At 41.9% G+C, this 27,631-nt stretch overlaps 1 protein-coding gene across 4 annotated transcripts in view; it reads left to right on the forward strand.

The window, feature by feature from the left end:
- The first annotated feature begins 463 nt into the window (after window positions 1-463).
- MTA3 (metastasis associated 1 family member 3) overlaps window positions 464-27,631 on the forward strand; it is a 196,635-nt gene continuing 169,467 nt past the window's right edge. The window contains exons 1-3 of one of the 4 annotated variants that reach the window (XM_073339057.2): window positions 464-816; window positions 5,307-5,374; window positions 8,484-8,577. In XM_073339057.2, coding sequence (XP_073195158.1) covers window positions 789-816; window positions 5,307-5,374; window positions 8,484-8,577 — 190 coding nt within the window. In that variant the 5' untranslated portion in view covers window positions 464-788. The remainder of the gene's footprint in view (window positions 817-5,306; window positions 5,375-8,483; window positions 8,578-27,631) is intronic. The other 3 variants (XR_012158255.2, XM_073339058.2, XM_073339060.2) reach the window with 3 other exon arrangements.

The following is a 27,631-nucleotide window of genomic DNA, read 5'->3' on the forward strand; positions in this document are numbered from 1 at the left end:
CACGCAGTCACATACACTGACCCATGTTGATGCACAGCTTCACCCCCCCTGCACAATTGTCATGCACAGACACATATTCGAATGCATCCGTGTACAGGTTCACAGTGTGCTTGTGCATTGGACAATCACTGTCCTGCTGTCACACGTCTACACTCACCTGTGCTGCTCTGCGACTCACCTAGACTCCCACCCACCTAGCCACAGACCCCTCCATGCTCATGCCCACACCACCACCCCTGGCACATTCCGACCCAGAAACACACTCAGTCATAGCCTCTTGCTCTGCTATTGCATATGCTAATGCACTCACCCTCAACATACAATGCACTTCCTGCACCCAGCCCTCCCATGTACCAGGGCATCACTGCCTCCACGCACCAATGCACTCCTGCCCCCAATGCCCCCCCCCATGCCAAGGCCCCCCCCAAGCCAACGGACTCCGTCCTCGCTTGTCCTTTTGGGGCCAGAACCACGAGGGAAACTTTTAACCCCTCCTCCCCCGATGCGCAGCGGGACACGGCGCTGGTGCAGCGTCCGCCCGGGCAGGGCCCTCCGTGCGCTGGCGCCGCTCGCGTCCCCACACGGGCAACCCAGGAGGGCTGCGGGCCCGGCGGCGCTTTAACCCTTGGCCTGCCGCGCCCCGCGCCGGGCAGCTCCGGGGAGGGCCGCGGCGGCTGGGGTGCGGTGCCCGAGGCGAGGCGGGGCGGGGGGGGCAGAGCGAGCCGCTCCCTCCCGGCCCGGCCCGGCCCGGCCCAGGCGGCAGGAGGAGCAGGGCGCGGAGCGCAGACATGGCGGCCAACATGTACCGAGTGGGAGGTATGTGGGGTCCGGGGAGCGCCGGGCCCGGGGGCGCGCGCTGTGCGCAGCGTGCGGGGGGGGGGCGGAGGAGGGAGCCTGGCGCACACCCCAGCCCCCCACGCCCGGCCCAGGCGCCCCACGCCCCCGGGGGGCCCCCAGCGGGGCCCGGGGAGGTGAAGGAGTCCGCCCGCCCTGGAAAGGAGGGAGCCCAGCCCTCGGCCTGCGCAGGGGGGGGAATGGGCTCAGCCTCCCGCCCCCCGAGCGGGACAGGGGCGGCAGCACCCCGCGAGGGGAGGTGGGGAGCATCCCCTGCCCCCCGGGGGAAGAGGAGCCGCGGGCCCCTTCACTGGGGGAGGGGAAAGGGCAGGGCAGTGCCCCCAAAGGTCAAGGGGAGCGGGCTCAGTAGGCTGCGCACAAGGCGCTCACCTGTTGCCTGCAGCCGGCCACCACCAGGGGATGCAACAGGGGCAGCATCTCCCCAAAGATCAGGGGAGATGGCCTCCCAGGAGGACAGGGAAGGAGGCCACTTCTCCCGCCCCAGCATGTGCTAAACCTATCCAGTAGCAGCCCCGGAGGGGACTAGTCTCCCCAGCCAGGAAGGAGGAAAGGGCCAGGCTCAAACCAACATTGCCCAGGCCTGATGGGAGTGGGCAAGCTGTGTCCATCCAGAGGCTTCTGCAGCACACAAACGTCTCACCTTGTTTATTGTTGCCTAGTGTCTTGGGCTACCTGTAAGGAACAGTTTCCATACACCCTCTCCCATCCCCCCCCCCCCGTCCCCAAGTCAAGTTGGGCAGTTGTTATCTTGCCACCCATCAGCTTGGCTCCTGTGGGAGCTGCTGTGTTGGGTGCAGGGTGCATTGGCACAGGGGGAATGGAGGCCAGTTAAAAACAAGCAACAACAGTTTTCCACTCCCCCACAGTAAAATGCCTCATGCAAGGTTTACACTCATGTGATGGTGCCAAAGGAAAAGCTGAAGTTAGCTTTTCCATACCATCTCACTGTTCAGTAGCATTCCTCTCCCAATCACTCCCCAAACCAGCATCCTACAATGCATATCAGGGAAAAAGACAAAGGACAAAGACTGGACAGGGCCTGTGAGTGTCCTGGTTTTGTCAAATCCTATGCTAACAAGGTCTGAATTAAAGATAGTAAAAGTGATGAAGGTGAGATCAGTTCCATCCTGTCTGTCCCTCTCAAGGGGTCAACTGCACAAATACAGTGTAGGAAATAACTGCTTAGGAAGGAGTATGGCAGAAAAGGATCTGGGGGTTATAGTGGATAACAATGTGGTACAGTTGCAAAAAAAACCCCAAACCATATAACCAAATATTGTTATGGGATGTATTAGCAGGAGTGTTATAGGTGAGATGAGTAATTCTTCCTCTCTGCTGAGCACTGATAAGCAGGGTGACCGTATTTTCCCAAAGGAAAAACAGGCCACCCCCAGGCCAGCCTGAGGCATCCCTGCCACCCTACCCCTGCCTCCCTCTCACCCACAGGGGGCTGGACTGAGTTCAGGGAGGATGGCCCAAGCCCCCCTGCAGCCCACCCACATCTGCTATCTCCCCACACATGCGATAGTTCCTGTGAGCCCTGCTACCTCTGCCCGCCCATGCGTGGAGCTGCCTGATGCCTCCCTCTGCCCCTTGCACATGGGGCAGGATGGCTGGCCTGAGCTGATCACCTTAGCCCTCACTCCAGCACAGGGCTGCAGTTGCCACTGGTCTCCTTCTCCCCCCCCCCACGTTCCTCCACACCCCATTAGGGGTCCTACCCCACTTTTGGCAAAATTGTGCCCTCCCCTCCCCTCTCCTCCCCCCCATTTGCTCTTGCTAACAGATGATCGAGAGCAAGTATCCAATTTTGTCAAAAAAGTTGGGACGGCTGGGACAGGGCCTAAAAGAAGGGACTGTCCCAACCAAAAAGGGACATACGGTCACCCTTCTGATAAGACCTCAACTGTAGTACTGTGTCCAGTTCTGGGCACCACACTTTGGGAAAGATGTGGATGAATTGCAGAAAGACCAGAGGAGAGCAACAAAAATGATTAAAGGTTTAGAAAACATGAGCTATCAGGAAAGCTTGAAAAAACTGATTTTTTTTGGTCTGGAGAAGAGAAGACAGGGGGAGGTATGTGTAAAGAGTTGTTATAAAGAGAATGAGGATACATTTTTCTCCTTATGCACTGAGGACAGAACAAGTAATAATGGGCTTAAATTACAGCTAAGGAGATTTAGAAATTGCAGGAGCGTGTGGAATCTCAATCATTTGATGTTTTTCAGAACAGGGTTAAACAAACATCTGTCAGAGATGGGCTAGATAATATTTAGGCCTGCCTCAGTGCAGCTCTCTTCCCTGGATGACCTCTTGATCTCTTTCCATCTTACATTTCTATGATTCTGTGATGTAGTTATAGCAACAAGTCCTCTTTCTCCAAGAGGGAATTTAGGTCTTGAGCCCATACACCCTTACTCATGTGAGTAATTCTCACAAGAGACATGAAGTCTGGGCAAGGATTTGCCCAGTCTGGCCCCTGCTGCTTAGATTTTGGATTCTCAAACTGGGAATTCTTAGGGGAAGATGAAAAAGTTTCAGGAGGTAGCAACCACCCTCATTACTAAATGAGAAGGGGTCCCAGAATGGTTTTCTGCTGTAACATGGCATCACGGTATGAGAAAAGTTGAGAATCACTAGCTTAGACTTGCTAAATGATCCCTTCTCCCACTACATATGGCACACAATGATTACATATATATTTTTGATCTATTAACCATACATTCTTTTTCAAACTCCCATCCCCCCCTTTATTGAAGCAAATATAGGAGATGTAAGATTTTTGGGCAGGTTAATCCCTGTACATTCACTATTTTTCCATGCATTAATTCTACCATGTTTCCATAGTGGTAAATTCAGACATTAGTGCAGGATACAAAGATACTGTAGCAAGGCGATGACTCACTAGTGCAGTACCTCCTGCTGGTCATCTGGGAATTAGTTCTTTCCAGCCTCAGAGTGCCCTCTGCAGGCCAGTGCCTCACCTGCCACTGGCCCCCTATGTCCCTCCCAGGCCCCAGTGCCCCTTTACCTTGGGGTCCTGCCCCCTGGCAGTGCACCCACACTCTGGGTCTTCCCTCCCAGGGGAACACCCAACCCTCTATCCCCTCCTTACTTCAGTGGCTACTGCCAGTCACCATCTAGCCCCCACTCACTGGGGCAGACTGCAGTCTGTAAACCACTCATCATCAGCAAAGGGGTTGGACCAGCTGCCTCTGCCTATTCCCAGGCTACACCTCACTAGCCTCAGTACCTTTCCTGGCCTTTAGCCAGGCCTGTAGCCTGAGGGTTTTCCAGACTAGAGCGCCTCTTGGCTCTTCCCCACACCAGGTACCCTTCCTAGCTCCCAGGCAGCTAGGTCTAGCTCTCTCCACAGATAGAGAGAGATTTTCCTGAGCACCTGGCTCACAGCCCTTTTATAGGGCCAGCAGTGGCCTGATTGGGGCATGGCCCCAGCTGTGGCTGTTTCCCCAATGAGCCTAGCTTTTTTTTTCAGCCCCGGCCCTCTCCAAGGGCTGGGTTTTAACCTCTTCTGAGCCAGAGCAGTGTGACCACCCTGCTACAGATACATTCAAATATAAATGCAAAGTATTATTTGAATTTTGTGGAGCATCGTCTATGAGACTCTCCAAGAAAAAGTAGGTTTTGAGAGACTGAATTGAGGGAAACGCTACTTTTGTTCATCATTATGGGTGATATATAAACTTTTGGCCATGAGAAGCTGAAGAGTCTTCCTTGTCCCTTTTGAAAATATTTTTGTAACAATGAAACTAGCTGTCATATTCAAGTACAGAAGAATCTCACTCATGAACATTAGTGACTGGGAGATTTATTGCCAATTACTGTGTTTTGCAAATTATTTACTGAACTGGGGTGTCAGCAAAAGCAAGTATGAGGCATCACAAAAGTACTTTGTTCATTTATCTGGACTACTGATTAATACTTCCAAATTTGCTAGTAAATGTCAAGTGGCATATTTTATAAAAATAACGATGTCTCAGTAATACAAAACCTCACCATACAGCACACCGAGGTTAAATCGTTTGCTGAGAGGTTGTGGGAGACTGCCAGTTTTTAAAGCAGATTTATAAAGTACGTGGATTAGTGAAGTGCATTGTAGGCTTTGATCCTGCAAAGATTTATTCACATACTTAACTTTACAGTCATTGGGAATATTCATAGTGTGTAATGTTAAACACGTATCTTTGCAGAATCAGGGCCTTAATGAGGTTCTATTTAGTTAATCCCAAGAGTTATGAGATAATTGGTTGAAAACTCAACAAATATTCAAAATGTTGTAATAACCGAGATATGCATCTGGCAGTGAATATGATTGAAGCACCTGCTTTTTATAAGCCTCTAGAGTTAGGGGAATTGTGCATTGACAAAAACAACATTCTACAAATACTGCTTTTGAAATAATTAAATATCTTTCTGCCTTTTGTTACAGATTATGTTTATTTTGAAAACTCCTCAAGCAATCCATATCTGATCAGGCGAATAGAAGAACTTAACAAGGTACATGAATATGTAAAATTCCTATACACTACTTGATAAAACGTGATGTAACGCCCAGACAAGTGCAAATGTGTAATTTTTCTTAAAACCCAAGTAGTATTTTCCCAGGTCTTGTATGATTTCCATAAACACGATTTCTGAATGCTGTGATGTTTTGGAGATTTGCGTGTACCTCATAAAAAGATATTACTTGTTGAAATATTGCTATGTGATCTCTTATAATTCTGCATTACATGGAAAAACAGCCAGTACATCGTGATCAGGAAGATTCTGCTTTTTAAAATTCTAAAACCAAACCTTCCACAAGGGTGTGGGCTTGCATGCTCAGGAGATTGGTAATGGCATGGATTATTTCACCTTTCTGATGATCTAGTCCAGGATGGTAGTGACCATAAGTTCTTATCATTTATTGTGTGTTCAGTGGCATATGAGAAATGATTTGGGATTCTCAGACAGTTCCCAGTGGATAGATGTCCAGATAATAAAAACTGCAACCCCACTGAAGTTATTTACACCCTTTGTTGGCAGTCTTTGAATAGGCACCAGAGATTTGAATGGCCATGGAGACTCAACTCTCTACCTTCATCCTTAGGGAAAGTTTTCCTGTGACAGGATTGAGGCTGTTTGAGGTGGGAGTATGGGGCAGCATGAAGGCCTGTCGTGAAGTCTCATGTTACAGAGACTATGTTACTTTTATAAAACATTCTGCAGTTTATTTACTAGTGTGCTATAAAGAACTATTATCAATACTTATAAGTAAATTTCTCATATCAAAATAAATGATGAAAGTATATTTTGTGGTGTAAAAATCTTAATTTTAAAAAAAATTTTTGTAAGTCACAAAATTGGTAATCTGCAAGGGGTCTTCCTCTGTATTCATTTTTAGAGCTATCTGAGACCACTGCCACTCAGCTAATACTTGCACCTCACAAATTTTATAATCAGTTTGGACTTCTATTGGAATACAGTATGTTTGATTTACTGTAAATGAAGTGATTCCAATAATGTTCTAAATGTAATGTTTATTACCTTTAAACTGGATTGCCATAATGTAATCTTGTTGGTGGGATGTAGGACACAGTCATTTATTGATTTTTGAAACAGAGTGGTTTCTAGCATTTAGTCCAGATTCCTAATGGGGAAGTATGTATCTTTCGTGTGTTAAGGGCATCTATTAAGAAGAAAGAAAACTGAAAAAAACAGGTTTTTATTTTGTTAATTAGACATTATACACACTTATCTTTTAAAAAAAACAAAACTAAAACATGGCAAAACTCTCAACTCTCACATTAATCTATTTTAAAGAGAGTCTGTAAACGGCTTGGAACACACTGCTTATTTTTAATATACATAGTGAACTATTGCACTAGATTTTGACTCTTATTCCCATAGCATGAAAACATGGGGTATGAACAACGGGCTCATGATTTTGAATAGTTGAAGTTGTTCATGGGTGATGGTGGTCACACAAAAAATTACTGGCATGTCTTTTACAAGATTATGACTACATATGAGCGTTGTTGACCATGAATGAGGCTGCTCTCTGTAGGACCCCTTTTTTGTTCACTGCAGAAATTGTGAATGAGACAGGAGGATGAGACAGTGAATAGTGTACAGGGAATAAGACAGAAGGATGCAGGAAGAGAGAGATGAGAAAAATTCTTTAAGTGTTAGCAGAATATTGTCAGTCTCATGCTAAGGAGCTAAGCCCCAATAGTGAGAATCCTGCAAGATGATATCCTCAAAGGGGAATTGTAAGGTAAGTAATTTTTCAATCTAGTTAGCTGAAGTAAGCAAATTTGTCAAATAGACTTTAGTGGGTTATATTGAACATAGTTTAAATGAAATTGCCATAGTAATTTGAAATGCACAGTTGCTTACAAAAAAGGAATTAAAAAGAAATGTTAAATAATCTTTTAATATTTATAGGTTACATTAAAATGAAATTGTTATTGGTCCTGTGACAAAATAATACTGTGGGTAATGTTTTGCAGTCAGTATAAATGCTCTGATGAAGTGACCTATAGTTAGTATAGGCTTGCTCCTGGAAACCCTTACTTATGTGAGTAATCACATTGACTTCATCCGTTGAAGTGAGCTGTAGCTCACGAAAGCTTATGCTCAAATAAATTTGTTAGTCTCTGTCATAAATATAAAGGGGAGGGTAAACCCCTTTAAAATCCCCTCTGGCCAGAGGAAAAATCCTCTCACCTGTAAAGGGTTAAGAAGCTAAAGGTAACCTTGCTGGCACCTGACCAAAATGACCAATGAGGAGACAAGATACTTTCAAAAGCTGGGAGGAGGGAGAGAAACAAAGGGTCTGGGTCTGTCTGTATACTGCTTTTGCCAGGGACAGAACAGGAATGGAGTCTTAGAACTTTTAGTAAGTAATCTAGCTAGATATGTGTTAGATTATGATTTCTTTAAATGGCTGAGAAAAGAACTGTGCTGAACAGAATGACTATCCCTGTCTGTGTGTCTTTTTTGTATCTTAAGGTTTTGCCTAGAGGGATTTTCTATGTTTTGAATCTAATTACCCTGTAAGGTATCTACCATCCTGATTTTACAGAGGTGATTCCTTTATTTCTATTAAAAGTCTTCTTGTAAGAAAACTGAATGCTTTTTCATTGTTCTCAGATCCAAGGGTTTGGATCTGTGGTCACCTATGCAAATTGGTGAGGATTTTTAGCAAACCTTCCCTAGGAAGTGAGGTGTAAGGGTTGGGAGGATTTTTGTGGGGAAAGACATGTCCAAACTATGTTTCCTAGTAAACCCAGTTAAAGTTTAGTGGTGGCAGTGGAAATTCCAAGGGCAAAGGGTAAAATTAATTTGTACCTTGGGGAAGTTTTAACCTAAAGTGGTAAAAGTAAGCTTAGGAGGTTTTCATGCAGGTCCCCACATCTATACCCTACAGTTCAGAGTGGGGGAGGAACCTTGACCATCTCTAAGGTGCCACAAGTACTCCTTTTCTTTTTATTGACTTTATTGTGACTGCTTGTGTGATTTAGAACTGTTCATGTGAGTAAAGGCTGGAGGATTGGGTACATACGATTCTAACAGCTCAGAGTGAGGACAGACCCTGACTTGACTAATTTATTTTATTTTCTAGACTGCTAATGGCAATGTGGAAGCAAAAGTTGTGTGCTTTTACAGACGACGAGACATTTCCAACAGCCTTATAATGCTTGCAGATAAACATGCTAGTAAGTTGATTGTATGTTGTTTTTGATTTTTAACATTAATTGCACATATTTAAAATTGCAGTTACTATGTTGGCCATAGGAATGTTTGTTTTCCTTTTAGGTATGAATTAACATGATTTGTGCAGTCACTGTCCATCTAGGCAGACCCCATAACCTATACAGAGCAACTTGCAGGATAGAGAGCTTTGCAGGATGCCTCATTTGTTAGTTAACTGGTCATGATGCAGTAAGTCAAAATAGAAACATTTGCTAGCTTTTCCTGGTCAAACATCTGCATGATGTATTCACTCTTATGCATTTGAATGGTGGCATTCTTCATAAGTTTCAATGACCTAAAGAAAATAATCTTAAACTGATTTAACATTTTCATTCAAACAATATTTTTTGTTTTTGGTCCAGAAAATATATTTGTATTTTCTTTTTACCTCAAAAATAAAGAGTAGGAGTCAAATTTATCCCAGGTATAACTCCACTGACGCTGAGAAACTTTCATAAGAGATTAATTGGATCCATTGGCTCTTGTGTCCTGGCCAAATTATTTTTGTGGATAAGGCACAAACATAAATGTATAGCTGGCATAACTACTTAGTGGCATGTTGGCTGGAGTAACTGTGTTGCAAATGACTGTGAAAATTGTGCATGGACATGAAACATTTCCTCATCTGTAGAATGGCATTTACATATGCAATTGGGATAAGTGTAGGTGTCCAGGTAGTAAAATACTAATAAGTGTTCATCTTACTGTGCTTTCAGAAAAACAAAATAATTGTGGTAGAAATGAGAGGTGCTTTTTGAATGCACACCTGCTGTTCCTTGTAGTTGCTATTCACTCGTCTCTCAATATTATCCCTTGCCCTAATTTCTTGCAGCAAAAGTGTAATTTCTTAAGAAAGAGAAAAATCATAATGAAAGCATTTCAGATTGGGGGACTGTCTGAGAAATTGATTATTTGTAAAACATGACATTACCCTTGTAAGTATACCATGGTGAAATTTTCAAAATGGCCTAAGTGAATTAGAAAGATGAGCAGGATTTGGCTCCTGGGTTTTTCTGCTCTAGTTAAGTTGAGGAGCTATGTTAATCACAAACCTTGATTTTCAGGCTTGGATATGACATTTGAAATTGCATTGTATTGCAAAATGCAGTGTGTCACTTTTTAGAGCAAGCACAAATAGCTTAAATTTGTAATTTAACATATTTCTCATTGTACCCCAGTAAAACAATTCAAGCTCTTTAAAACACCATTCTGTGAATATCAAAATATTTTACTTCAATCAAAAATGTCCAGACAAAACATTAATGGTTTCCAAATTGAAATTTTTTGCAACTTTGGAAATTTTATATTTCAACCTTTCTTCCAGACTTGGGGGGAAAAAATGAAAGGGGACAGAAATTCTGATTTTTTTTTTTTTTTCACTCCGCGATACCTTTGGGTTTCTTCACTCTTTTTTGCTGGTAGAATCCTGTAAACGTAAGATCTGGTTGAAATTTTTCAGGTGAATTGTTTTTTTTCTCTACAGATAGACTTTTCTATTTAAAAAAAAAAAAAAAAAAAGCATGTGTAGGATGTAAATAACCGACTAATAAGTTTTTTGGGTTTTGTGATTTAAAAAAAAAAAAAAAAAAACTTTATTAACATTTTTTATGGGAATTGCTAACATTTTTCTCTTGAATCCGCCCCCCACCTGTTTAACAGAAAGTTCCAGTAACTTTTGATCAAAACATTTAAAATTTTGAAAAAATGGATCCATTTTGAACACCACAAAATGGAAACAATTTCAAAATGTTTGTGAAATTAAAAATAAAAAAAACCCCAGGTCTAAGACACATTGGAGAACAGAATTTTTAATTTCTTTAAAACAATAATCCTTGAAAGAAAATTTCAGGACACACATGCTAATTAAAAAGTGCTTTATTAGATAACTGACATTTTTGCAATTAAACAATATTAGGTTGGCACTGTCCCCTTAAGTCTGAAACACTTGAAAATGGTCTGAAGGGAGGGAATTGAATTTCCTGTCTGTTTCCTTGTATTTCTGTTGGAAGTGAATTAACATGGCATTTTTATTTGTCCACCAGCATCATGGATGATGTCAATTTAGCTTTGGGAATAGTTTTATTAGCTAACTACGGTGGCAGAGCTAGAGGGGAAAGCTCTCAATGCTATTACATGGATTATTGAAAAAAATACTGTTTTTTTCCCTTAATTTCTGGTATTTAAAAAAATCCACATAGAATCTAATATGATATTCTCCATTCTGCCAGAATATACAGTAGCAGCTTAAGGTGTTGTTTACACAAACATGTAGTTTGCAGCAAACTAGGGTATAAATCTACCCCACAGTAGCCTGCCATGCACTAATTGTCCGTGTGGACCCTGTGTTTTAAAGTGGAGTAGATCAACGCATATGAAGGAGTTGTTAGTGTATGTCAGCAGGGTCCATGGGAAAGTTAATGTGCAGCAGTGCTGGGTAGAGTCACACCTCAGTTTGCTGCAAACTAAAGGCTTGAGTAGACAATCCTTAAGACTGTCACTTTTGAGTCTGAACTGCTTTGCATAGTAAGTACCTTGTAAAGTTGTATTGTCAAAGTTGACTTGTTAAGAATTTAATTGATGTTAAAAACACTTCATTTTTGTGTCCTAATCTATCAGCAGTTTAGAACGAGGGTTGCAACACAGATAAAATCCATGCTGGGCAACTTTCCAACAATGAACCTTGTATGCTTGTTTTTTTTTTTTTTTTTTGCAGAAGCATTCTTATCACACTATTCTGTCTTTCTATTGGAGTGTTAGTGTTGTGAGCAGGCAGGGTATAGAGAGCAAGATTATTCTAAATGTCAATTGTTCAGAGAATACGATCCACATATATTTCAATACTCCATTGCAAGAAAGGCACAAACGCTGTCCATATGCAATGGATGTTTGGCATTGTAATAATAAAAAAGACATGAACCATAACAAACCGTCTAGGTTAAGACCAAAGTCTAAAAAAATTTGGTGCCTAAATTTAGGCTCCTGAGACCATATGTAAGCCCTGAAGTAAAATGGCCTGATTTTTCAAAAATGGTAAGCATCTGGCCCCTCTTAATGAGTACAGTAATTGGTGAAATGATCTTGGGTTTTATAAATTTCACTGTGCCCAGTTCTGTCCTTTTCAGTTTTCAGTGGAGTTAAGGCAGGGTCCAATGAAGAACATGGGGAGAGAGAGGAAATAAAACAAGCAAGGAGACAGAAAACAGAAGTGGATGAGCAACAAACAAAGAGGAAGGGGAGTGGCCGAAACACACACAGCTTACTAGAGAGGGAGAAGCAGACAAAATGGAGGATAAATGACAAAAGGAGGGAAAAGCATGTCTTCCCCCCCCCCCCCCCCCATATTCGCAGTTTGGTGTTGTGGGTTGAAAGAAATTGCTACTCATTATTTAGGAGGAAACAGGTGCTTAACATTTAGCAAACCTGTAGGACCAACCAAGAATTATATGAAAGTTGTGGGCTGAAATCCTAATACCAAGGGATGGGTTTACACCAGGATTATGCTTTTGGGTGCAAAGGAGAGGGCTCATTTTTGAAGCCTAGTAAGATGGTCTGAATAGGTTTAGTGGGTGTCTGATAAAACTGTGCCAATCTCTACAGTCTCTTATCCTTTTACCTTCTTTCTTTCCCAAGGAGCTGCTGTTGCAGTACTGTAACTGTTCATGCTCTGCTGTTGTAATGCTTCAAACAGCTCTTGTCTTTTTGACCTGCTAGTCAGAATATTAAAAAGTTCCACAATCCGAGACCTTTGCCTTCCACTTCACTGAGTTTGTCATCAGCCTGATGTGCTCAATCTCTGACTGAATGTCCAAAATTGTTCTGAAAGTGGGTTTTTTTTTTTAATGTGGTGATGGGGTCAAATACTACATTTAGTTTTTGTTGTTAACACTTTAGTTTTGAAGATTTCACCCTGTTTTTTATTAATATCTGTTTATTGAATTTTGATACTTGGTGTTTGATTATGCCTTACATTGGTGCTCTAGGATTTAAGTACCCAGCCCCTTTGAAAATTAAACTAAGGCATAATAGTTTTGGTAACTGGAGAGATCAGCAGTGGGACAGAAAAGGGTTTAGAAAAGACAATCTTTAGTCTATCTCGGCTTTCTTTGTCTTTTTAATGCCATGTAAATTTTTTTTTGAGTTAGCCTGTTATGTTTGTTTTTCCAAGTTTTACCTGCTTTTTACGACTTTTTTCAAGTGATGCATTATAACAGACTTCAACTTTTAACAGCTCTTGATCATTCAAGTTTCATGTGCTGCTTTAGTGGATGATGATATAAAACATTGAGTCTCTCCTGCAATGTTGAGAAGAGGGAATTGTGGGAACAAAAAGGAGAAATTACTGTTTAGTGTTTAGAGTTGGGAATTTGGGTTCTCCACTCAGCTCTGACACTGACTGATGCTGTGATCGTAGGCAAGTCATGTATTCTCTCTGTGCCTAGGTTTTTCCATCTGTAGAATGTTGACAATACTTACTGACCTTACATGGATGTTGTGGAGAATAATTATCATTTGTAAAGTGCTTTGAGATCCTTTAATGAAAGGTGTATATACTAGATGTGTGAAGTGAGATGCTGAGGTTATTAATTTATATGGCAATATTCAGAATGCTGTAGCAGCTCTGCTTTTGAATTCTGGGAGTAAACCAAAAGCTATGTGGTATACTAGTATGCATCTCATTTGCTTTACGGTGCACTTTTACTACTTCTAGCATCTCTTACCTTTTATTTAAGGATGGGTTTTCTTTTTTTGAGGTTATTTTGGATATTACCATTGTACATTAGATACATGATGGTTGCCAAATGTTCCAGATGCATCTAACAGAAATGCAGCTGCTAATAGTTAACTATTTCAAAGGTACAATATACTAGAGCAGCAGTAGCTGGTGGAATAGAAGCTCACCAGCAAAGAGGTTAGCAGGATAAGTATGGTGTATTTTTAAAAAAATATTTAATTATAAGACAAATTGTGTGTTGATACTCCCTGTAGCTACACAAGGCTGAAGATGGGTTCCTTTCACACTTCTCACCAAACTGTTGAGTAGCTCATTATTACTACTACTACTAAAGTTTCTTAACACCCATTTATTCAGAGACAAGTGAGACTATTTTCTACTGCATCTCAAAACTTCGAAGAACGTGACTTGGAAAGTTGAGTGTATATTTTTTCAAAAGTATATGAAAGAAAAATGAATCGGAGACAGAGGCAGGTTTATATCTTCAGACTGTGTTTAAAAAACAACCTTCAACAACCCCTGCCTCTTAAACCCCCACAAAGAAAGATGCAGAACACATCACATACAGGACTTTAACCTAGCACCCTTAAATACCTAAATCTTTTCTTTGTTTCTAGTTCAGTATTTCAATGCCCATCTGACACAATTTGATTCAGCATAATTCAAAATATGAACAAGCCACAAAAGGAAATAGATTTTTTTTTATTCTGTTCCTCTGGCCAGATAATACAGCCAAAGACTTGATTGGGGGTCCTCTTAGAGATACTTGTGAGCTTAAAATAATTTCTTAGATATTTGTGAGTCTAAAACAGTGTGGTATCAGAAGGGGTCATAATATCTTATCTTATCTTTGGTCTCTAAGTATCCTAATTATTTTTGTTTGTTAGAAAAGTCCATAATTTTTAGTTGAGGGACTCCTTACTGCTTCATTTAAAGCATGTAACAATATCTTTGAACCAGCAGTTTTTTATGAAGCCTAAAAGTTGATTCCTTTGTCTAATTAGCTCCCCTGAGGAAACCCTCTATTATTGTTTCAATAGCTAATAGTTTAGTTACAGAGGCCTTTGTGAGTGACTGAAAACGTAAAAGGGAAATATCCATTCTTGCATGACCTATAATCCATTTTAGCCATTTTGTTCTTCTTGGATATCAAACCAGGAGGAAAGAATGAACATAATAATTCAGAAGTTGATATTTTTTTATACCCGAAGAATACTTGTATTGTTGCATCCTCAGTGCAATCTGCAGGAGGAAAGAATGAACATAATAATTCAGAAGTTGATATTTTTTTATACCCGAAGAATACTTGTATTGTTGCATCCTCAGTGCAATCTGCAGGAGTTTATCAGGGATAATGTATGACAGTTAATGCCATTTTATTCATAGCAGAGTAGAAAATGATACACTATCATCTAGGATGTCTGGAGACATTCAACGCTTTCAATTCAGATATTCTTTCATAAGAAATAAAGCCTAGTAGGGTTGCTAGTTAAGCAGACCGTTCTTTGAGCAAAAGATGATCTCCTTTTAAAAACCAAAACCTTTCAAATGTTGTTCAGATTCTAATGGACAAAAACCCTAACAACACAGGCGTAGGATAATGCAACCAATTCACCCCTTTGATAATGACATCAAAGTGTCTTAGCCAATTAATTTATTGGTCATCAGAGTGTGTTCCGTAAGCATGCAGTGGCTGTTTCAACTTCACTAATAGAGCATGATCTCCTCCTTTCCTAGAATCAAGAAAATATAAATCCATTGATTGTTATCCTGTGACTATGTACCATTCCTCTGGGAGTAAGGGGGGCAGGATGGTGGGTAGGTCAGAAAGCACTATAGCTCCACACTGGGATGGCAAGAGTTAACAGAAGTGACAGGAAGCAGCTGGAGCCTGTCAATCTTCTGGGGGCATTTATGAGGAAAAGGAAGTCAGAGGGTGCTGGGAGTGGGTGAGCAGTCCTGTGTGTCCCGAGCACAGCAGAGGTTTGCTTCTGACCAAGGAGATGCCACCAACCTGATTTCAAGTCTACTATAAGTTTAAGGCTGTTTGCTTGCAGCTTGCCTGTTTTTTTTATTTTTTATTATTATTGTTCTGCTCTGAGGATAAAAGAGCAAAGGGCTGTGTTTGTGCCCTGCCCTCTTCCCTTTGGAAAAAGGGAAGATTTCCAAAGGACTATGGGTGTAGGAAAACTAACAAAGAACTTACTGTCTTTTCCATTGGCTTTGAAAAGGCAGGAGAAGGAAGTCTTGGGAAGCCAGGAATGTTTGGGAGAATTAAATGCAATGGCTGGCTGGGCTGAAACTGGGATTCCAGAAAGTAGGGAGGATTGGGGACCCTGTCTCTCCCCATGCTCTTCCATGTACAAATCCCGTATGGCATCCATCAGCACTAAATGGGTTTTGTACAACATCCGTGTGGAAAACCTCATCAGCACTAGTAACATTATTTACCCAAAGCTGCTTTATATGTTTTCCTGGTTTCATATATCCTGGAGTCCCTGATGTAGATGACTGTTCCTGCAGGAGACCAGTTACCCTGAAATTAGCCATGGTGAAAATTGGAAGGATCCTATGATCCAGAAAGGGTTCTATGCCAATTCCAAATTGTTGTTGTTAGCCCTGATGAGGTTTAGTGCTGTATTACTTGAGCAATGACTCTTTATGGTCAGTAGGGAAAAGTATGCTGCTGTTTTCTGGAGCTGAAGAACACAGCTGTACTCTGCTTTCTTTTAGAGAATGGCTTCAGCTATCATTTGCAGGAGAGGGAAGCAAAGCATCTCATTTCCCAAACCTTCTGGAAAAGAGCACCGTGTCCAAAATCCTGGCTTTATGTGATGAAGCAGGATTTTTTTGTAATAATTTTATGAATCCTATTTGTGCCTCAGTGTCCCCTATGTGCTGCATTGTTACCCAGTGGGTGGAAGGGGACTGCTTTTAGGGCAGGCCTGGACACAGAGATGTGGGGTGTGCCTAGCTGTGTCTGGGCCTTAGTCTCCATATCAATGGAGTATCTGAGAAGACAATGGGAAATCCATTCACCAGGATGTTGACACCTAGCAACTGATGAGGTAGAGGGATATGGACTTCTCAGCCTGTCATAAATGTAAAGGGAAGGGTAAACCCCTTTAAAATCCCTCCTGGCCAGAGGAAAAATCCTCTCACCTGTAAAGGGTTAAGAAGCTAAAGGTAACCTTGCTGGCACCTGACCAAAATGACCAATGAGGAGACAAGATACTTTCAAAAGCTGGGAGGAGGGAGAGAAACAAAGGGTCTGTCTTTTGGTATGCTGCTTTGCCAGGGATAGAACAGGAATGGAGTCTTAGAACTTTTAGTAAGTAATCTAGCTAGGTATGTATTAGATTATGATTTCTTTAAATGGCTGAGAAAAGAATTGTGCTGAATAGAATGACTATTTCTGTCTGTGCGTCTTTTTTGTAACTTAAGGTTTTGCCTAGAGGGATTCTCTGTTTTGAATCTAATTACCCTGTAAGGTACCTACCATCCTGATTTTACAGGGGTGATTCCTTTACTCCTATTTACTTCTATTTCTATTAAGTCTTCTTGTAAGAAAACTGAATGCTTTTTCATTGTTCTCAGATCCAAGGGTTTGGGTCTGTGGTCACCTATGCAAATTGGTGAGGATTTTTACCAAACCTTTCCCAGGCAGTGGGGTGCAAGGGTTGGGAGGATTTTGGGGGGGAAAGATGTTTTCCAGTAAACCCAGTTAGAGTTTGGTGGTGGCAGTGGTTAATCCAAGGACAAAGGATAAAATTAATTTGTACCTTGGGGAAGTTTTAACCTAAGGTGGTAAAAGTAAGCTTAGGAGGTTTTCATGCAGGTCCCCACATCTATACCCTAGAGTTCAGAGTGCGGGAGGAACCTTGACACAGCCTCTCCTTAGGAAAGCTGAACAACAATCCCAACTCAAGAGCAAAGGACTGAAGAGGTATGAGTTGGGGGTTAGGAGCTGGCTGCTGGAAGGTGTCGGTGCTGTCACCTGGAGTCTAAACAAGGAGGCCAGATTGGAAGAGCTTGAGCCAAGAGGTTCACTGCAGCTCGGCTGGGCTTTGGGCTAACCAGAGTGGACTATGCTTGAACCTTCAGTTCCCTATACTACCCCAAGGAATTCCTATGCTGCGCTCCAGTTAATAAATATACTCTAGTGTTTTGGCAACACTGAGTGAGTTTCTCTGCAATTACTGGGTGAGGTGCATTACTTCCTGACGAGTGTACTCCATCAGGAGTCTGGCTCAATTGGATTTGCTGAATTGAGCTCATGGTGTGAAGTAGGAGTGCAGAAGGCCCAGCGGTCCATGTAATGAGGCCAAGTGGCTTACCCTGGAGGAAGAGTGAGACCCCTCGGGGGTCTGGCACCATGAAGGGGTTCCTGCTAGAGACTTCTCCAAAGCCGAGTGTGTAGCCCATAATCGTGTGGATCTGTGATGTCTTGTAGCAAAGGGGAAGCTTATGCCAAGGCTCCCAGTTATCCTCTCTAAGGGTGCTTTGGGGGAATCATAGAAATAGTGTGTTTTGCTCAGTTTGTTTTTATTCAGGAATGGATGTACTGCTGTATTTCCTCTGGGAGTAGAGCAATAAAGAAACAGTAATAAGGAGCTTCTGCTCTTGACATAATGAGTCTTCCTTTTGTGAATGACATTGTATAATTATTAGTTCACTGTCGTGTGTGTGTGTGATTAACCAGATTACTGTCAGCTCTAAGTACTTTCTGGAATTATTACCTGCAATGGACATACAGTAAATTTGTTTGGTGGAGAATTTCTTATTAATATGTTATTGTGATTGTTAGTGTTCTTTTAAATGGAATAAATGGGTTCTAATCTATAGGTCATATCTTCTAAGGGACCTCTGCTCTATTTCCAAATTTGCATGCATGAAATTGTGTACCTGGACTTTTGTGGACCAACTTTTAGGTGCCTAGGATTTCACACATGCAAAAATAGTGGCTGTATTCATTGCGTTTGTACAATTTTGTTTGTATACCTACATCTGAATGTTTGCATGTGAAGAATCCTAGATGCCCTGTATTGAACACGAACACACACACATGGAGTTTTAGGCACATAGATTGGGAGATTGTGTCTTTACTATGCCAAAATCTTATAATATTTAAACACAGTACCACCAAATGGATACTTATTAAATTTCGCTTTTAAAAAAACAACCACCTTAGTTGGTTTCTTGACTGTCAGGCTGACTGTATCCAGCTGGATGTGTTAAGCAAAGGTTGCAGAAAATTAATTTATTTAGCTCACTTTTAAGAGATCAGTGATCTTAGAAGTTAGTAGACAGCTTACTAAAGTTCAGCTGCTTCCTTAATAACTTAAATTCCCAGTCAAGCAAGCAGGGATCAGATTGGGAAACTAAAATGTGGTGGTACTCTTCTGATCTCTGCCCATGTGAGACATTAGATTGAGATGCCATTCACAGTAGATTGTGCAGATGTAAAAAATATTGTTGTGCAGGTTTCTAAGCCCTGGCTTAATGGGGTTTGAATATACCCATGGGCTCTGATAGGCTTCATGGGCTTGGCTCCTTCTTGATTAGGGAAAATAAGTGGGGGCAGCTTTCAAATTCCCCCCCAATATCCTCCGAATCAGACACCACTTGCAGTAAATTGTGCAGATCTGTGATCTTCCCTCTCCTTTCTTACACGATCACTGAAATAATATTAAGGTCAGCATAGTTAACTGTCTTCACTGAGATGAAGGTGGTAGTTCACAGCTGTGAACTATTTTCCAGGCACTCTGTAGACTCTCAAAGGGTATGTCTGCATAGCAAAAGCTGTGCATAGGCTAGTCTACTCGAATGATCTTGAATCCAGATAGTGCTGGAAACAGTAGCAGTGAAGACTATGCAATGTGGGCTTCAGAGTGGGCTAGCCAGCAGTATGTGTACCCAGGGTCCAGGCTGGGATTTGGGTTCGTAGAACCTGTCTCTGCATTAATTACTCTTGATTCTCATTTTTGAGGTTTACTTCAACCATAACAGGTGGAGACTGACTTAGAGCTGAATTTCTGGAGAACAAAAATAATAGTTTCAGAGAGGTGCTGCTGCACAGCAGCTGAGTCTGAATCCTGCTGGCAAGTGATTCTGCATGTGGGATCCCTGCTCCGTTCAGAGCCATTTGCCAGACTGTGGCCTAAATCATTATATCATATATGTAGGGATGTGTGATTTTACTGTCTATTCTTGAGATTCAGCATTTATTAAGAAATGGCAAAACTAAACTGAGACTTCATCTATTATGACATAGTCAATTATTGGTGATTTGTATTTTCTACTGTTAGGGCTTGTCTGCATGAAAGATTTTTGTACCAATGTAGCAACACTGAGGTAGTAATTACACCCAATGCAGCCTCCTAATATAGTTGTGATTGTGATGGGGCCCCCAGGGTACAACCTAGACTGTGGGACCGTTGAGCCCTTTTCCCCACCAACCTGAGGTATCCCTCTCTCTCTCACACTGTGATGCCCTGTCAAGCCACAAACCTCTGGCAGGTACTGCACTTACACAGACATCCACAGGCAGGGACACACCCCACTGAGTTACATTAATGCTTTCCCCAGCCGCTCATGAATCAATAATAGGATCCAGCCAACTTCCCCCACCAGTCTTGCACCCCAGAACTGTACTGTCTTGCACTGGTCAGAAGTCTGGATAGAAGGTAGATTTTAAGTGGTTATAAGTAGGAGGCATGGAAATCAGAATTGGTTACTTTAGAAACAAAAATAAATTTGCAGTCTGAGTTCTACAAACTAGACAGGATTTGAATCAAGCAATGTTTCAACCTGACAAATGGTATGATCAGGTCACAGATCCTCAATACACAGGCTGGAACTTTCCAGTCCTGGACCACTCTCTCCCAGTTCAAAGTCTTTGTCCTCCAGCGTCCAGACTGTTTCCGGTGTTGAGTTGTGGGACAAGTGAGGCCAAAAATGGTGATGTCACTTCCTCGCTTTTATAGTTTCTTCCAGCTTGCTGGAAGGACTTTTTGCTGTGATGTGGGGGTCCGCCCCATTGGTCAAGCAGTCTCCATTGTCTACATGTTCTCTCTGGGGGCTTGGCTACACTTGTGAGTTAGTGCAATAAAGGAGCCCCAGGCGCACTAGCTCACTACCTGTCCACACTGGCAGGGCACGTAGAGCGCTCTGACTCTGTGGCTACAGCACTGCTGGTACTCCACCTCGGCAAGTGGAATAACGTTTGCTGCGCCCTTGCTGGAGCGCCGCGGCACCAGTGTGAATGAGGTGTTGCTTTATTGTGCCCTGCTCAGCCTCTGGAAACTTCCCATAATCCCCTTAAGTCAAGTGGCCACTCTTGTCATTGTCATTGTTTGGAATCGGCTGTAGGAATGTGGAAATGCCCTTTGAAAGCTCCGTTTCTGACACCCAGCTGCTTATCTGCCCCGAGACAAAGCAAACTATTAGTGTGGAATGCTGTGTGTGAGAGAGAGAGAGGTGCGGAGGGGGAGGTGGGTTTGCTGCTGTCTGAACTTACAAGACAACATGCTGACATGGTCTCAGCTCCCCCCAAACCCACTCTCTCTCCCCTCACATACACACAACACACTCCCTATCACACTCCACCCTACCCCCCCCCATTTGAAAAGCATATTGCAGCCGCTTGCATGCTGGGATAGCTGCCCCTAATGCACTGCTCCCAATGCCACTGCAAGTGCCGCAAATGTGGCAATGCCAGTGCGCTTGAAGCTGTCGGTATGGACAGACTGCAGCGCTTTCCCTACTGCACTCTACAAAGGCTGGTTTAACTCAAATCACTCTACATCTGCAAGTGTAGCCATGCCCTGAGAAGTCCCCATTGTATACAGTTACTAGGATAGTGGATTCTTTCCTTGATGGGTGTTAATGAACCATTAACTGCTGTTTGGCTACTCCATTGTTGTATCTGAAAGGCTGGTTGTAGGTGTGTGATGGGGTCCCTGGGGTGTCACTGGGATTTTGGGACCACTGAGCCCTCTGTCCCACCAGCCGGGGGTATCCCTCCCTCTCAGTGATGCTGTGTCAAGCCACAAACCTTTGGCTGGTTCCATACTTACACAGACATCCACAGGCAGGGACACAGCCAACTAAGTTACAATGAATGCTTTCCCAGCCACTCACGAACTAACAATAGGTTTCAGCCAGTTCCCCCCAGATCGCCCGGTTTGATTATAAAAGGTCAGAGATAGTTACCAAAGAAAATAAAAGGTAAGTGCCCAGTCTAAATCTTAAATCTTATTACAGTAGGCAATATTTGGGTCAAGCAGTTTTTCTCACTCCACTGGATGTTGCAGGTAGGTTATAGTTCTTAATACACAGCTTCCCTGTTAGTCCTGGGACCAGTCTCTTCAGTTCAGGTCTTTGTCTTCCCAGTGTTCTTGTTGCTTCTGCATAGGTGGGGAAGGAGAAAGGCTAAGTGGTAATGTCACTTCCCCTCTTTTATAGTTTCTTCTATCTTGCTGGAAAGATCTATGCTCCTGACATGGGGGTCTGCCCGCATTGGTCAAGCAGCCTCCATTGTCTACATGCTCTCTCTGAGAAGTCTTTTGTTATGGTCTTTGGGAGTGTGGATTCCCTTTAATGGGCCATCAGCCCATCTGGCTACTCCATTGTTGTACCTGAAAGGCTGGTTGTGGGTGTTCCTGACCTCGCAACATATTTCAGTAATGAACACACAGCAAAATTTCATAACGTCGCATACAGTGATAGCACATACAATCCAACAGGATATTAATGTTCAACGGATCAAAACTTTTAAAATAATACCTCACAAGCCATGCTTTGTACAAAACATATCAATTATATGACAGTGGTGAATATGGGGGTTCCAGGGTACTGCTTTGAGGTACAGTGTCAGAGTAATACACTAGTGTAAAGGATGGCTTTCACTGTTTGAAAAAGTGAAGAAATTCCTAATGTTGACGGGAGGCTCTTTGTTGCCAAATACATCACAATTCTTATTCTAGCATAGTAAGAGCAGCTGTAGATTTATTTTGTGTACAATAACTTTGAAACGACGGTTAGGTCAATATGCCTTTGCAACTGTTTTTTCTTTCTTTCTTTTTAACAGCAGATATCTATAAAGTCACCATTCAATACTTATACTGAATTTATTTCACTACAAGGGTACAGATGTTTTAATATGCTGATTATGAATTTGGAACTGAATGCTGTTGACTTTGAAGTCTTTACTTAATTGCTGTAACATAAATATGTAAAGCTCTTAATGCAAATAGAAAACATGAAACAAAACAATAGTTTTCTTTACACTGGAGAAAGAGTGAGAGAGAATCTCTCAAATCTGTAATGGACTCTTAATGGTTACCTAATGATTGGGTGACCATAGGCTGTAATCAAAACTTTATTACTTTTGATCTGACATGCTCACTTCTGGTGTTATTTAGTACAGGTACAATTTACAGTAAAACTTCATTATAATCTCATTCATCAAAGGTGACATTGAATCATTTTGAAATTACTATCATGTATTTCAGAATAATGGCTTCTGTTGATACTTTCCTATTAGATCCCTCATGTTGAATGCCAGAATACATGCATGATCCCCTATGAATAAAAAAAAAATCATAGATCAGAAGTGAAATGGTATAATATGTCTGTTTTCTTTTGTATGATGTCTCCATCAGCATTCTAAGCAAGCAAAACCCTTGTTCATTCAACAGAATAAGGAGTGAGGACTTATATACAAGAATATAGTAGTAAATGGCATTTATAAACAAGGGTCATAGACAGTAACAACATTTTATTGTATTTTCATGGATTACTTATGAACTTCCAAAACAGTCCGCCCCCAATAGAATACAACTTACTGAATTTATCCAGGCTTCTTATTTAAAGGGAAGCAGTCATTTTGAAATCTAGTTAGATAAATGAATTCAGAAAGTTTAAGTAGTTTAAATTACTGCACCTGCTCCTTAATACTCCTGCCAAGATTTGCCATTCTAAAATATTTTTACATTTCAAAATATACTTTTCTCTCCCCATTGCAAATGAATTAAAGCTAATTTTTAAGAGGATCTAAACATGAAGTGTTCAGTGGCATGGGAATTTCTCTTCAAAGAATAGAAAGTAGAGTAGTCAGGTAAATTTTACAAAAAGTGACATTTTTTTTTTTAATGATAGAAGTCCACAGAGGATTAGACTATACGTGCTCTGGGAGTTTGCCATTTATGAAACTGCTTCCGAAATTTTATTACTTTTAATTTGATATGCATTCATTGAAAAAATAGCCTCTTTCTTAACACTGTATTTTAGAAAAGCTCATACCAAAGAAATCTGTGTTACTAGATAATATTATGTGCAAAACAAAATCATGAGTGTAGCATCAGACTTCTAAAATACTAATTTGATTTCTTTTCCACAGTATTTCACATTTTGATATAAAAAGCAAACCTACAGTAGATCACTGTAGAAGTATAAAAGTCATATTAGGATAGCTAGTACAATGAGAATGTGATGTTTTATATTCACAGCTGAATTAATAGTTTAAAAGGTTTTAATGATTTTTAGACTCTATTCTTTTCGGAATGCACAGACACAAATATAACTCTCACTAATACTAACAGGATTGATGTACATGCGTCAAGGAAAGAATACACTCCAGAGATTAATCCTGTAAACACATCTCAACAATGGGAAAACTTCTCTTTTAAATCCCACACAGCCGCAATAATAGCATGAAAAAATCCCTGAAAATACATGGAAGAGAGAACCATATTGACTGGATTTTTTTTGGCTTGAACTGCAGTTGTACAAATACAGTTTAATGTAGACAGAAAATTGATGATGGGTGACTATTCAGGTCTCCTGTTGTGAAATAAAATAACTATAGAGTATGCACATTCAAATACACATAATTTAATGGAGAATTAATATGATAGTCTGCCTTCTTCTGGATGAAGAGACATAGTAGCTAATTTGCTTTCCTTATCAGTGGAATGGGTTAAAAACTTCAGCAGTTTCAGGATTTATGTAAAGAACCCTTACAAGTTTTCTGATGGGCTTTCTCATATCCAAGGCACCTGTAGCATTTCTTGTCCCAAATTTCCTATTTATGCATGGCTTCTGTTTTCTTGGAGTACACTTCTGTGATTATGACTTAGGACTCTAAATGAGAGGAGAGTTTTGTGGTGGTAATTCCAGACATTGCTTTTATCAAACAATATATGAAGCAATTAGGGTTGCAAACTTTCTCATTGCAGAAAACCGAACGCCCCTGCCCCACCACTTCTATGAGGCCCCGCCCCCACTCACTCCATCCCCCCTCCCTCTGGTTGCTCGCTGTCCCCTATCCTAGCTCACTCGCTCATTTTCACAGGGCTGGGGAAGGGATTGGGGTATGTTAGGGTGTGAGGGGTCTGTCTTCAAGTGTGAGCTCTGGTGTGGGGCCGGGGATGAGGGTTTTCAGGTGCATGAAGGGGTTTCGGGCTGGTTTGTGGGGCCGAGGGGTTCAGGGTGTGGGAGGGGGCTATGCGCTGGGGCAGGGGGTTGGGGTGTGGAAGGGGTGAGGGCTCTGGATGGGGGTATGGGCTCTGGGTCGGGCCGAGCGGTTTGGAATGTGGGAGAGGACTCCGGGCTGAGGCAGGGGGTTTGGGATGTGGGCTCCAGGCAGTGCTGACTTCATGCAGTTCCTGGGAAGCAGCCATGTGTCCCTCCAGCTCCTAGGTGGATTGCAGCCAGGGGGCTCAGTCCGCTGCCCCTCCCCACAGGCCAATGGGAGCTGCGGAGCTGGTGCTTGGGGCGGTGCCTGTGGGCAGGGGCAATGTGCGAAGCCTCCCTGGCTGTCCCTCCACCTAGGAATTGGACCTGCCAGCCACTTCCTGGGAGCCGCTTGGAGCCAGGCAGGGAGTCTGTCAGCTCCACTGCACCACCAACCGGACTTTTAACAGCCCGGTCAGCAGTGCTGACCGGAGCCACCAGCATCCCTTTTTGATTGAGCGTTTCAGTCGAAAACTGGACACCTGGCAACCCTATATTAATCTAAGTCTGCGGCTTAGTGAACTCTTTTCCCTCTCCCCTTTCTGGTTTTCAGTTTATCAACATCCTAATGCAGCTTTTATTTTATAACAAGTATAAGTTCATTTGGATTATGTGGTCACCATTTTCAAAACACAGATATGGTGCTTTGCTGAGACTTATCTGAGTTTGTTCAAGAAACAAACGACCCCCAGAAAGCTTCAGCCAGGCTTTGCATTTTGATGTGCTGAACAGACACATTTCCCTATCTCCTCTGGCACTGCCCCAAGAAAATATCCTCTTCTTGAAGTGACTGGAGCTTTGTTGACACTAGAGAGGATAAATCCTCCATATCCAGGCAGTAAAATAATGGATCATATGCCATTCTGAGGGGGAAAAAATGTTTGTACATGTCTCTTTTTCTCTTTCTGCCAACAGATTTTGAAAGGCTGTTTCCTTGCCTATTGATATGATTAGTTAGAAAACCAACTTAGGTTTGCCTAAATTTCTCTGTTTTAATCATTAGCACAGTGAATGGAAATGCCAGTGTAGACTCTGTTAGTAGACTATGGAATCATACTGAAAAATTGAATTTTAGGTGCTCTCAGTTCTTAAAACTCTGCATACTTAAATTTTTATATTTGTTTGTCAAGAGTTTGGAACTATGAATCCTGTCCCTAAGCCGGGGTGGGCAAACTACAGCCCGTGGGCCGGATCCAGCCCATCAGGGCTTTGGATCCAGCCCGTGGGATTGCGGGGGCCTGCGGCACCACAGGGGGCGCCACTCTGAGATGTGGCTGGCACCAATCCCTGGGGCCCAGGGTGGTGGTGGCGGCAGAAGGGCTCTGCTCTAGAATGGCCTTTCATAGATAGATGCCTATCGCAACAGGAAAGACTATTCTTTAACAAGCTTTTATATCTAGTAGAGCTGTGTGGAAAATGTTTATCACGTTTGTTTTTTGCTGGTTCCACTTTCTGGTATTTTACAGGGTGTGTTTTGTTTTGTTTTTGTTTACTATTTTTTGCAGTACAAAAAGTAATTTTCACACTAGAAATAGCATTTCCTGACTACAAGTAACGTTTATAGCTAGTGGAAAAATAGGCAAGATCTCAGTTCAAAAAGAAAGTTGGGGAAGAGCAATGCGATACCTCCTGGAGAAGTTTTTATGTGTTTGTGTATTTTCTTTGGGTAAAAATCTCTTGTGGTTAAATATCTGGCAGAATAAACATTATTTTCAGAATTTATCATTTTTTCTGTGGTTTACCCAACAAATGGGGTTCTGGTCCAGGACTATAGTAATTTAATGTCTAAATCTGCAAATGCTTGTACAGTTTACGCATATGGTTAGTCCGCTTGCAGTCAAGTCCATATATGTAACGTTAAGCACGTGTGTGTGTGTGTGGTGTGTGTGTGTGTGTGTGTGTGTGTGTGTATTTGCAGGATCTGGGCCTCATTAAGTATCAAATGAAATATAGACGGATACTAATAGAGAAGCTATGTTGTCTAGTGATTAGAAGGTGGAGTGGAAAGGCCACAGATTCCCACTGAAATGTCGACATATCTTGTGAGCTCTAAACCAATCCTCTAATTAAAGACTGGATGCCTTAAGGTATGGGTTAGAGAGAATAAAATCTCACACAGAACCCTACTCTCCTCCATCATCCAACCATAGGTGGGACACACCACTCTGCCCTGTTTACCTTTCCTAAATTGGTTAGAGACACAGAAGTCCAGATACAAGCTGCAGATCAGCCTTTTCTGTATCTTCCTGGAACATACTGGTAACAGCCTCCTACTCACAACTATCAGATGGAAGCCTCTGGTATCTGGTGTGGCAAGAGGTTGGGTGCAGGTTATATCACTGTACAACAATATACTATATTGCCGTACTTTGAATAATCAACAAAGTGCTTAATTTATTTTGTGTGGCAGCTACCAGTATTCTCCTGTCAGAAAGGAGGGGATAATGGGCATAATTTTTTACTATTTTTGGAACTTAGACTTTTTTTTAGGGCTGTCAAGCAATTAAAAATATTTATTGCGATTAATCACGCTGTTAAACAATAATTGAATACCATTTATTTAAATATTTTTGGATGTTTTCTACATATATTTTTCAATTACAACACAGAATACAAAGTGTACAGTGCTCACATTATATTTTTATTACAAATATTTGCACTGTAAAAAACAGAATAAATAGCATTTTTCAATTCATCTAATACAAGTACTGTAGTGCAATCAGCTTTCATGATGAAGAGAACTTTAAAAAGTACAAAAAAAACTGCAT

Source organism: Lepidochelys kempii, chromosome 3 (assembly GCF_965140285.1).
Source record: "Lepidochelys kempii isolate rLepKem1 chromosome 3, rLepKem1.hap1, whole genome shotgun sequence".
Lineage (NCBI taxonomy): Eukaryota > Metazoa > Chordata > Testudines > Cheloniidae > Lepidochelys > Lepidochelys kempii.